The 13,543-nt window shown below is 40.1% G+C and overlaps 1 protein-coding gene across 5 annotated transcripts in view; it reads left to right on the top strand.

Annotated features, from left to right (window-relative positions):
• The window catches only part of hibadhb (3-hydroxyisobutyrate dehydrogenase b), a 94,289-nt gene that overhangs the window by 63,312 nt on the left and 17,434 nt on the right, over window positions 1–13,543 (top strand). For all 5 annotated transcript variants that reach the window (XR_013548843.1, XR_013548842.1, XM_078420583.1 and 2 more), the window contains exon 6: window positions 495–571. Coding sequence is in view for 3 of the 5 variants with exons in the window: in XM_078420583.1 (XP_078276709.1) it covers window positions 495–571 (77 nt within the window). In the remaining 2 variants the exon portion in view is untranslated. The remainder of the gene's footprint in view (window positions 1–494; window positions 572–13,543) is intronic.

The following is a 13,543-nucleotide window of genomic DNA, read 5'->3' as shown; positions in this document are numbered from 1 at the left end:
TTGTAGTACATGATGATAGGCTGGTAAATTGTTTCATTGTTGCAAATTGTAATTATCAGTTTTGAAAAGACTTTTGTAAGTAGAATTATTTTGACTTTGCCAGTCAAGAAAATCGTTGGCAGTCACTCAAAACATCACCTCCACCCTCCATCAGTCACTCAAAACATCACTCTCCATCAGTCTGAAGAAGGGTCTCGATCCAAAACGTTACCCGTTCCTTCTCTCCTGAGATGCTGCCTGACCCGCTGAGTTACTCCAGCATTTTGTGTCTACTCTCCACCCTGTTGTACTCAGCACCGGCTGGAGAAGGAACTGCTAATGCCTCTTTTGAATTATTATCAAAATAAAATTTCACGCAGACGGAGACATTTACTCCTTTTCCTCAAACATTTTTTTCTGCAATAAGGGCATTCAGCATATTTGAAATTTAGTAATCATGTGTTTTTTTAAAGATATTTAGCACTTTTTCCCCGTTCTGTTTTTGTTACCTCTAGGCAGCAAAGATCTGTAACAACATGCTCCTCGCTATTAGTATGATCGGAACTGCTGAAACAATGAATCTAGGAATCAGGTTTGATGGGTTTCTATTCTACATTTCCTTCCCTATTGCTTCTACATCTACCACCTTCATTCGCTTTGCACTGATGTAGTTGTAGTCACTTTCGCTGATATTCTTACCAAACAAAACTATGTCCTTTTCGGTCTTGAGATTTTCAGCTGACCCATCATCTAAAGCAGCCGCCTTTTGTGCTGAAAGTGCGCCCTGATTTCTCAGCTTGAATAAATTTAGCATTGTGCCCCATCGTTCAGTGTGCACCAAAGGAAGTAGATGTCTGTCTTTTGAATTTGCAATTTTAAACATATTTGAAGTTACGAGTCCAAAGAGAGGAGACATATTGAGTTTGCCTTAACCATATAGACGTAGCTTGGCTATATTAACTCTACAGTAAGATTATATTGGAAATTTATTTTTAAAATGTCTGCTTATCTGCAGTACCTGCTATCTCCTTAAATCTATCTTCCAACAATAAGTAAGATGGTCTCAAGAACATATTCCCAAAGAATGGAAACCAGTATTTCTCTTGCCTTTGTTGCTATCTGACTGACTTGCTGAAACTAGGACTTTTTAATCCTATTTCCTCTAATACGATCTCTAAGCATCACAAGATTTACTCGAGTTCCAACTGCTGACCGTCTTTAAATTGCTATATTTTTCCTTTCTGCCTCAGTATTCGCTATTTGTTAAATAATTATGGAATGAAAATTTTATAATTTGTCATTAAAATCTTTCAAGTGCAGTATTCAGAGAAGGAAATCTGCAGTCTTTAGCAATTTTGGCCAAAGATAGCTCCAGCTCCAAGCATCTATAAGGGAAAACAGACAATTAAATACATATCATGGAATGGATTTCTCATGTACATTGATGACATGCAGTTTGTTTATTCAACATTTCTGAAATCTAGTTTTGGAAGAATTGTAGTTTGCTTTTATTAATTTTGCTTCACCATTTCTAATGTCCTCTAACAAAATGTTCATACTTTTCACATTGGTTCCATCTCCTCTGCACCTGGCATTGTGGGTTGCATCATGTCTTCAATATCCAATTGGATATTACATTAAAAAATACTACCTGTGTTTTCTCCCTCAAAAGACCTCTTTCTTCCATCTCCATATCATAGGTTGTTTTTGCTCTGATTACTTTGCCTGTTATTTAAACCCTCATCCATGACTCTATCACCTTGACTTATTCTATCTATTGTGAGCCTTCCAATCTCCATTATCCATTAATTGTAACTCTTTTAAAATTCTTTGAATTATCTTTCAGTTTGTAAAACCGTTACCTCAGATCTCAAGATTAATATTCTCTCAGGAGCACCGTACTTGAGCATTTTTCAGTTTTGACATTTGCCACTACCCCTTATGACTTGAGAGATACAGGGTGGATGCAGTCCCTGTGCCTACTGAGTCTGCGCTGACCAGCGAGCGTTATTCTACAAACTAGGGACAAGTTACAATTTTACGAAAGCCAATTAATCTACAAACCAGTACGTCTTTGGAGTGTGGGAGGAAACCGGAGCACATGGAGAAAACTCACGCGATCACTGGGAGAACACACAAACTCCATACAGGCAGCACCCATAGTCAGGATTAAACCCAGGTCGCTGGTGCTGTAGGATAGCAACTCTACCGCTGCGCAACTGTGCTGCCCCAAAATGCTGGCAGAGTTTGCAACTAAATCTTTTTGATTAGATTGCTACAGCAATTATCAGCATCAGCTACCATAAGTAAGACTACTGTTTCTTCAATCCATGGTTTATAGATCAACCTCATTACTATGCATTCATGGTGGTGCTGCAAGGACATGCATAGCTGCCGAAAAGTGGGCAGAAATCTGTCTTGTTTCATTTGGGCATTATTTTAATACTTAAAGGATGAAAAAATAGTCTTCAATAATGAATACAAAGATAAATCTCAAGAAGAAGCTCTTTTTTGTTTCATTGCAGTTCCAGGCATTTTAAACTTATTAACCTACCAACTTATTAACCATAATGCTGTTCACATTTCATTTTTGATTCACGCAAAACAATATTTCATCAATAGCCCATCTACAGAAAAAGTAACAAATACCCATTAGATACAATCAGATTAACTTTTTTTTAAATCATTCTACTTTAAAAAATACCTTCGAAAATTTGGCTAATATGCTGCATAATTTTAATTGGAATTTTTGGAAGTTAATTCCATAATTTGTTTAATGTTCAACACAGTAATGCATAAATGAACCTCTAATATTTTGAGGCCTAATATTTTGCAATACCACGTTTAAAGAATCTGGAAGGGGAAACATTATTACATGCAAAGAAGGAAGAGGGAATAAAGTAATTCAAAGATACCACGTGCATTCTTATTCAGTCACACTATCTTTGCAGCCATGCCCGTTATGAAAGTTCAGCTGTAGTTACAGGGCCTAAATATATAACCTTTCAATGTTCTAAATCGCAGCATTATTTTTTTATCACAAACAAGAGTACTTGAATGCATGGTTTTAATAATTATTGGCAGATTTTATGATGTGAGAAGTTTTTATATAAATGTTTTCAACTTGAGGGTGTTTGTTCTTTTTCTCCTTCATATATTTTGGTGTCTGCTCTCCAATGTTGCTTCTCGGAGTCTGATATGCAGCTGAGGAGTTTTTTCAGTCAACTGCATCCCGTCTGCACCTAAAGTTTGCAGCCCCGGAAGGCTGGAGTAATATCCAGCGGCTTCCACTGTCACTTTGTGTAACAAAGACAGAGAAATTATGGACAGGAGATAGCCGAGTGATTTGATATAAAGACTGAATACCCTGTTATCAATGAACAGGGTCAGTACTGTCATAAGGACGCAAGGCAAGTCTATGGTTTTAATCTAAATGTCAAACTTTTTCTTAATGACATAAATCAATTTGATTTTACTTATAATGTGTGATCACCATATATCATACTTGCCGTTTTCTTGCCTGTAATTACTCTCTTCCTAGTTTTCACTATGCTACTTCAATACAGTAATATCATCATGAATTATGTAGTTTTGTCTGCATTGGGCAGCAAATTTCATTTTGCAATTGCAATTTTAATGCAACAGTATTTACTCGTCAAGACATTTTATTATAATTTGAAGATATGCTTGTTCAGCTACCGTGGCCTTGCCTCAGATGTGAGACCATTTCTACCTATTAAGCTGTCATCATGAAACAGAGATAAAAGAGGAGTTAAGCCAGAAGAGACTAATTGGATTGTCAATATATAATGCCATTTACATTTTAAAAGCAACCCTCTGGAACAGCCAATTGTGATCTTCATTTGGTCATTGAAACTGTGGATTGATTGACTAAGTACTAAGTGATACTTTTGCCATGTATCTGCCGCTTTGAGGTCAGCTTGGTGTCACAAATTATTTTGCTGCTACCTATTAAAATCTGCTTAAGACTAAGATTACTTTACTTTTAAATGAGAAATATTGCAGCTTTGTTCTGAATATTGAATCATTTAAAGCCAGGCTGAAAAATATCCTGGAGACAGGAGACTACAGATGCTGAAATCTTGAGCAAAAACAATGTACTAGAGGTACGCAGCAGGTCAGGCAGCATCTGTGGAGGGGAAATGGACCCATTTTCAAGGGTACTGAACTGAAACAATGTTTTATGCTTCTGTAGAAAAACACTTTTCCTCATTGAAAATGGGGAAGCGGCAGGGACTCGGGTTTGATCTTAACAGGTGCTGTCTGTACGGAGTTTGTAAATTCTCCCTTTGACCGCATTGGTTTTCTTCAGGTGCTTTGGTTTTGTCCCACATTCCAAAGATGTGCAGGTTTGTAGGTTAATTGGCTTCTTATAAATTCTCCCTCGGATAGAACCAGTGATCATTGGTCAGCACAGACTCCCTGGGCCAAAGAGTCTGTTTCCACGCTGCATCTCTAAACTAAACTAAACCAATAATCTTCATGTCATTCACATTTATTATTCATAGCTCCTGGTTCACATCCAGTTTGTGTTATATATATCACTGGGTTATAGCAGTGATGGACGCAACCAACTGAAGTTACTGTAATCCTGAGGAACAAAAACACTTCAGGAGGTACATAATAAAGGACTGCAAATGCTGGTTTATACCAAAATATCTTGCAAAGATACTATCCCCTACTCGCAATTCCTTTGTCTCCACCGCATCTGCTCCCAAGATGAGGTTTTTCATGCAAGGACTTCTCAGATGTCCTTATTCTTTAGTGAACGTGGTTCTCCCCCCTTCTCATAGATGGGTCCCTCACACGTGTCTCTTCTACATCCCGTAGTTCTCCTCTCGCTCCCTCTCCCCCCCCTGGCGCAGCAAGGACAGAGTTCCCCTGATCCTCACCTTTCACCCCACCAGCTTCCACATCCAACATTTTAATCACCTCCAATGTGATCCTACCACTAATCACATCTTACCATCTATACCCCTTTCCACCTTCCGCAGAGACCACATCTCCTTGGCTCGCTCTCAACCCCTTGGTTGGCAGGGAATGTGAAGATGCTATATCAAAATGTTTTGGTTGTAGGCATGACAGGGTTGGCACAATGCATCTATGGTGACATGCTGATGAAAGCATTGAATTTCCAGCCTTGTATGTGGGGTGCCAATCATGCTGCTTTGTCCTGAATAGTACTGAGCCTCTTGAACATTATTGGACGTGCATTGATCTATCCAAATAAAAAGTATACATCATACTCTTGACTTGTGCTTTATAGACGATGGAAATAATTTGAGGTGTAAGCTAAATATGATAATTTGCACAGAATACTCTTTGATCTCTTCTGGCCATATAATTTTTGTGGCAAATCTAGTTAAGCTTCTGTTTAATGGTGATAAAGCAGGTTTTAGTGACAGTACAATTAGATGTCACACAATGATGGGTAGAATTCTCTTGCTGGAGATGTTTATTGCTGGGTACCTTTGGGTCATTAATATTATTATATTTTAAAGCTTTTTTTTTAAACATAGAAAGTGGTTGAGATCTGGAACTCCTTGCCAGAGGAGGAGATGAAGTCACATACAATCACAATCAGTAAGAGACAGATATTTAAATAGGTATAGGATTAGGATACAGACCAAATGCAGGCAAATAGGATTAGGGAAGATAGGCAAAAGGTTACCTTGGACCTGCTAGGCTGAAGGGCCCACTTCTGTGCTGAACAACTCTATTATCTAAGAGACTTGGCAAGTAAAGCAAGCTTTTCTTTGTGTTGCCTCTGAGTTTGTTAATTTTTTATTGTGTGCCCTGTCATTATTGGTTCATCATCTGTTGGAAATAATTTCTCTCTTGAAATTGTTTATTATTTTTAACAGTATAAAATCTTCTCGTTACCATGTAATTGCAAACGTGACTAGAATTTACATCTAACTGTGCAATGATGAGGCATTTTATTGCATCTACAAAATTTTGTTTGTACCTCCGCCAAAGCATTTGTAATATTTGTGCCTACAGAAATAGCTGAATTACTACTGCATCCTTAACTCCGTACAGATTTAACTCAATTTTCTGTTTTTCCTTCTCATTGCTTTGTTATAAAACTAAGACTCCTATATATTTCATTAACTGCAATGTTAACCTGATACCACCAAAGGGCAGGAACAGAGAGATCAGGGATATGAATGTATGGTTGAGGGGCTGGTGCAGGGAGCAGGGATTTAGATTTCTAGACCACTGTGATCCCTTCTGCGGTAGGGGTGACCTGTACAAAAGGAACGGGTTGCACCTTAACAGCAGGGGGACCAACATTCTGGCAGGCAGGTTTGCTAGTGCTACACGTGTGGCTTTAAACTAAGTAGCGGGGGGGGAGGGGTTGACAAATTGGCAATATGAAGATAGAGTTAAGGGGAAGCGAATACAGGAGAAATTGCAAAGGTCTCTCGAATAAATGGGAAGGGAAGTTCTAGATGGGATAAGAGAGTAAGGTCAGGGCCAATTGTGATCGCTGTGAGAGGGAAGGTGAATACCAAAGTAAAAGTGTTGCATTTAAATGCACGAAGTGTAAAAAATAAAGTAGATGAGCTTGAGGCTCAGTTAGACATTGGCAAGTATGATGTTGTGGGAATCACAGAGACATGGCTACAAGAGGACCAGGGCTGGGAACTGAATATTCAGGGGTACACAACGTATAGAAAAGGCAGACAGGTGGGCAGAGGGGGTGGGGTCGCTCTGCTGGTAAGGAATGATATTCACTCCCTTGCAAGGAGTGACATAGAATCAGGAGATGTAGAATCAGTATGGATAGAAATGAGGAATTGTAAGGGTAAAAAGACCTAATTGGAGTTATCTACAGGCCCCCAAACAGTAGCTCGACATAGGGTGCAAGTTGAATCAAGAGCTAAAATTGGCATGTCGCAAATGTAATGCTACGGTGGTTATGGGAGATTTCAACATGCAGGTAGACTGGGGAAAACAGGTTGGTAATGGACCCCAGGAAAGAGAGTTTGTGGAGTGCCTCCGAGATGGATTCTTAGAACAGCTTGTACTGGAGCCTACCAGGGAGAAGGCAATTCTGGACTTAGTATTATGTAATGAACCTGATCTGATAAGGGGACTCGAGGTAAGAGCCATTAGGAGGCAGTGATCACAATATGATAAGTTTTACTCTACAAATTGAGAGGGAGAAGGGAAAATTGGAAGTGTCAGTATTACAGTATAGCAAATAGAATTACAGAGGCATGAGGCAGGAGCTGGCCAGAATTGACTGGAAGGAGGCCCTAGCAGGGAAGACGGTGGAACAGCAATGGCAGGTATTCCTGGGAATAATGCAGAAGTTGCAGGATCAATTTATCCCAAAGAGGAGGAAAGATTCTAAGGGGAGTAAGAGGCACCCGTGGCTGACAAGGGAAGTCAAGGACAGCATAAAAATAAAGGAGAAGAAGTACAACATAGCAAAGAAGAGTGGGAAGCCAGAGGATTGGGACACTTTTAAAGAGCAACAGAAGATGACTAAGAAGGTAATACGGGGAGAAAAGATGAGGTACGAGGGTAAGCTAGCCAATAATATAAAGGAGGATAGTAAAAGCTTTTTTAGGTATGTGAAGAAGAAAAAAATAGTCAAGGCAAATGTGGGTCCCTTGAAGACGCAGGCAGGGGAATTTATTATGGGGAACAAGGAAATGGCAGACGAGTTGAACCGGTACTTTGGATCTGTCTTCACTAAGGAAGATACAAACAATCTCCCAGATGTTCTAGTGGCCGGAGATCCTAGTGTGACGGAGGAACTGAAGGAAATCCACATTAGGCAGGAAATGGTGTTGGGTAGACTGATGAGACTGAAGGCTGATAAATCCCCAGGGCCTGATGGTCTGCATCCCAGGGTACTTAAGGAGGTGGTTCTAGAAATTGTGGACGCATTTGTGATCATTTTCCATTGTCCTATAGATTCAGGATCTGTTCCTGTGGATTGGAGGGTAGCTAATGTTATCCCACTTTTCAAGAAAGGCGGGAGAGAGAAAACAGGAAATTATAGACCAGTTAGTCTGACATCAGTGGTGGGGAAGATGCTGGAGTCAATTATAAAAGACGAAATTGTGGAGCATTTGGATAGCAGTAACAGGATCGTTCCGAGTCAGCATGGATTTACGAAGGGGAAATCATGCTTGACTAATCTTCTGGACTTTTTTGAGGATGTAACTAGGCAGGGGAGAGCCGGTGGATGTGGTGTAGCTCGACTTTCAGAAAGCCTTTGACAAGGTCCCACATAGGAGATTAGTGGGCAAAATTAGAACACATGGTATTGGAGGTAGGGTACTGACATGGATAGAAAATTGGTTGACAGACAGAAAGCAAAGAGTGGGGATAAATGGGTTCCTTTCAGAATGGCAGGCAGTGACAAGTGGGGTACCGCAAGGCTCGGTGCTGGGACTGCAGCTATTTACAATATACATTAATGACTTGGATGAAGGGATTAAAAGTACCATTAGCAAATTTGCAGATGATACAAAGCTGGGTGGTAGTGTGAACTGTGAGGAAGATGCTTTGAGGTTGCAGGGTGACTTGGACAGGTTGTGTGAGTGGGCGGATGCATGGCAGATGCAGTTTAATGTGGATAAGTGTGAGGTTATCCACTTTGGTGGTAAGAATAGGAAGACAGATTATTATCTGAATAGTGTCAAGTTAGGAAAAGGGGATGTACAACGAGATCTGGGTGTCCTAGTGCATCAGTCACTGAAAGGAAGCATGCAGGGACAGCAGGCAGTGAAGAAAGCCAATGGAATGTTGGCCTTCATAACAAGAGGAGTTGAGTATAGGAGCAAAGAGGTCCTTCTGCAGTTGTACAGGGCTCGAGTGAGACCGCACCTGGAGTGCTGCGTGCAGTTTTTGAGGAATGATATTCTTGCTATTGAGGGCGTGCAGCGTAGGTTTACTAGGTTAATTCCCGGAATAGCGGGACTGTCATATGTTGAAAGACTGGAGCGACTAGGCTTGTATACACTGGAATTTAGAAGGATGAGAGGGGATCTTATTGAAACATATAAGATTATTAAGGGGTTGGACACGTTAGAGGCAGGAAACATGTTCCCAATGTTGGGGGAGTCCAGAACCAGGGGCCACAGTTTAAGAATAAGGGGTAGGCCATTTAGAACGGAGATGAGGAAAAACTTTTTCAGTCAGAGAGTTCTAAATCTGTGGAATTCTCTGCCTCAGAAGGCAGTGGAGGCCAATTCTCTGAATGCACTCAAGAGAGAGCTAGATAGAGCTCTTAAGAATAGCGGAGTCAGGGGGAGAAGGCAGAAACGGGGTACTGATTGAGAATGATCAGCCATGATCACACGGCTCGAAGGGCCGAATGGCGTACTCCTGATCCTATTGTCTATTGTCTAAGATTTGGACACTCGTCTCAGTTTTCTCGATCATTAAACAAAAGGAAAAATCGAGTGAAATGTTCTGAGGTTTGGCAGCATCTATGGAGAGAGAATCAATTAATTTTTCGGGTGGATCTCCTTCCGTCTTTACTGACAAAAGTTGTAAATAAACTGATTTTAAGATGCCAACAAAGTCCAAAGAGTAGGAAAGAACAACAAGGATGATCTGTGAGACTGGAAAGCCAGCGAAACTATTTTTTATTTAAATAGAGAGAGTGCATTGTTTTTAATGGGATAATAAGGAAACAACATGGCGCCCTTGTCATTGTGGAAAGCAAAGTCCTAATTTAAAATGCATTTGCAGCATTTTGCTTTGGTGAAATTGAACTATGAGATGTGGTAACAAAACAAAACCTGAAATATTTTGTAATTAAAAGTACAAAACGGTGGCCTTGTTCATAGGCCCTTGTTCAAGGCTGATTTTTGTTGTTCTGCTTTTAACCATTGACTCAAATCTATTCTTTCTGCTTCTCTATCACACATCTTCTAGAACAATGCTCTCCTTTCTACTCTTCCAACTCTTTATCTCCTCACACACCCCCATCTCTTGTTTTGTACCCCATCACACCCCAATTCCACCTCACCACTAACAATCCTAGACTCCAGTTTTCTACTTCCATGACTATCTCTTCTGAATCTCCACACCACATTTTATCCTAACCTCCCTTGATCACTGACAATGACACCCACACTCGTTGGTTAAGCTAGTCTGAAGAAGGGTCTCGACCCGAAACGTCACCCATTCCTTCTCTCCAGAGATGCTGCCTGTCCAGCTGAGTTCCTCCAGCTTTTTGTGTGTAAGCTATTATACCTGCTCTCTTGTGCTTTGCTGACCATTTTCAGATTGTTATCAGGTTAAGGGTGGTAATACATTCAGAGTTACTGCAGCAGACAAGAAAGTTGAATAGTTGAGAGCAATTGTGATGCATTACATTGGGGAATAAGATTCAATTTAGTCACATTTAAAAAACAGTTACCAAATTGGATAGCGAGGTCCAACCCTTTAAAAGAGACTATCGGAGAGGAACCACTGGAAAAATTGGATTTTGCTATGGTTTTACTGTTATTTCCCCCTTGGCAAATATTAGATGGCAATCTGCAATACAGAAACCTGAAACAGTTTGTATGCATTTAACAATCATCATTATTGTCTGGATCTGACAGCCAAGGATTATAAGCCTTTTGGGTATTTAATTTCATGCAGTTCTGAAGATGCACTTCTTCAGAAACCCATCGGCAATTTATTTTCATTATTTTAATGTTTTTGTTTGTAAGTAAAAGTTGAATGAATGGAAATGATTTTTGATCGCCTGCCATAATTAGAATTGTTTTTCTTTTCACATTCAGAGTAGCTTTCCCACTTGATTTTCTTTCTGACAAAAGCACACTTTGGAGTGTTATACTGTTAATCTATTCATGCTTCAATGCTCTTGCTGCCTCTCCTCAACCCAGAAAATAGGCCTGGTATCTAGCAGATTTTGAGAAGATCGACAGGCCACTTAGGAGACAGTTTTTCTTACAGGAGTATCTCAGTTGATTTTCCACAGGATTATGGTAATACCCTATTATTTGTTAACGTTAAATTTCTTTCAATTAATGTAGGTGAAGTAGTGTAGAATTTAGCCTTTCAAAAAGTAATGGTATTCTGAGCAAAAAGACTTCTTTTGAATAAAATATTAAAATAGATATCCTTGAAAAGTATACCTTTAAAATGAATTTCAATTTGACAATGGACCTTTCAATTATATTTATTTTGTCATCATAAAAACCCGTAAGGTAATTGTGTCCACTCACTTATTGGTCATTTTTCTATTGTGTATTTGACAACAGTGGGCACTAGATCAATTTAAAATAAAAAATAATTATTCAGTGAAGTTTTTTTAGTGTGCATAACACCACATTTAAAAATCATACTTTTAGGTCATTATTACTTGCAGAGGATGACAATAGACAATAGACAATAGACAATAGGTGCAGGAGTAGGCCATTCAGCCCTTCGAGCCAGCACCGCCATTCAATGCGATCATGGCTGATCACTATCAATCAGTACCCCGTTCCTGCCTTCTCCCCATACCCCCTCACTCCGCTATCCTTAAGAGCTCTATCCAGCTCTCTCTTGAAAGCATCCAACGAACTGGCCTCCACTGCCTTCTGAGGCAGAGAATTCCACACCTTCACCACCCTCTGACTGAAAAAGTTCTTCCTCATCTCCGTTCTAAATGGCCTACCCCTTATTCTCAAACTGTGGCCCCTTGTTCTGGACTCCCCCAACATTGGGAACATGTTATCTGCCTCTAATGTGTCCAATCCCCTAATTATCTTATATGTTTCAATAAGATCCCCCCTCATCCTTCTAAATTCCAGTGTATACAAGCCCAATCGCTCCAGCCTTTCAACATACGACAGTCCCGCCATTCCCGGAATTAATCTAGTGAACCTACGCTGCACACCCTCCATAGCAAGAATATCCTTCCTCAAATTTGGAGACCAAAACTGCACACAGTACTCCAGGTGCGGTCTCACCAGGGCCCGGTACAACTGTAGAAGGACCTCTTTGCTCCTATACTCAACTCCTCTTGTTACGAAGGCCAACATTCCATTGGCTTTCTTCACTGCCTGCTGAACCTGCATGCTTCCTTTCATTGACTGATGCACTAGGACACCCAGATCTCGTTGAACTCCCCCTCCTCCTAACTTGACACCATTCAGATAATAATCTGCCTTTCTATTCTTACTTCCAAAGTGAATAACCTCACACTTATCTACATTAAACTGCATCTGCCATGTATCCGCCCACTCACACAACCTGTCCAGGTCACCCTGCAGCCTTATTGCATCTTCCTCACAATTCACACTACCCCCCAACTTAGTATCATCTGCAAATTTGCTAATGGTACTTTTAATCCCTTCGTCTAAGTCATTAATGTATATCGTAAATAGCTGGGGTCCCAGCACCGAACCTTGCGGTACCCCACTGGTCACTGCCTGCCATTCCGAAAGGGACCCATTTATCCCCACTCTTTGCTTTCTGTCTGTTAACCAATTTTCTATCCATGTCAGTACCCTACCCCCAATACCATGTGCCCTAATTTTGCCCACTAATCTCCTATGTGGGACCTTGTCGAAGGCTTTCTGAAAGTCGAGGTACACCACATCCACTGACTCTCCCTTGTCAATTTTCCTAGTTACATCCTCAAAAAATTCCTGTAATTCCTTCAGTGAACATCATATGAACTTGCATTCATACTTAAACTAAATCACAACACCAGGACTTATACAACCCATTTAATATTGAAAATGGTGGGTTCAGAATTAGAGGAGAAAATGGGTCAGTACCATCAACACTTATATATTTAATTTGTAAATATTTTTTGAAATGCTTCCAGATATGAATGGATGATGAACCAAAGAAAATGATCATTGGTGACAATCTAGGATTTGTCAACAGGGTGGAATTGAAGGACTTTGGAAAGATGTGAAGGAGTCAATTTTCAAGAGAGGGAATGTTGGACCAAAGGACCTGATAAGCTGAAGGTGCAGCTATCAATGATGAGTGTGGTGATGATGAAATTAGAGAATCAAAAAAACATCAGAAGGCATGTTGGCCAAGTGAAGATTCCTGAGATGATGGTAAGACCATGAAGTGATTTAAACATAAATTTGACGATGAGTGGAAGTTGGTGGAAGATTAGAAAAACAAGACAGTAGGGAGTATTGAATCAACTTTTTTAATGTTTTAAAGATAAGAAATAGGACAAGAGAGAGTTGAATTTGCAGATTACAAAGACATAATTGAGAGCTTTAGTGTCAGATGGAATAAACAGTTAGATGCAAGGAATTGAAGGTGGAGGTAAGTGGTTTTCCCGAGACAGGGCATTAGGTCAGAAAAGGCTTGTATGAAATAGGTTGCTGAGTTTGTAGACAATCTGATTTAAGCTGTGTGACTTGAAAAGACTAAGGAATTGTTAGTAAAGATCTTCAATTTGTCAAAAACTGTGGCTTCGGTTTTTCTTATCTTTACTGGAGGAAATTTTGGGTCAACAGGACTATAATTTGAATGAGCATTTGGCCAACGGGCAGGGAGCACTAAAGACGTGAGGTGGGGCAGTACTGCTATCATTTGTGGT

The sequence above is a fragment of the Rhinoraja longicauda genome, chromosome 2 (genome assembly GCF_053455715.1).
Source record: "Rhinoraja longicauda isolate Sanriku21f chromosome 2, sRhiLon1.1, whole genome shotgun sequence".
Lineage (NCBI taxonomy): Eukaryota > Metazoa > Chordata > Chondrichthyes > Rajiformes > Arhynchobatidae > Rhinoraja > Rhinoraja longicauda.
The sequence above is the reverse complement of the archived record's forward strand: the minus strand, read 5'-3'. Positions and strand labels throughout refer to the sequence as shown.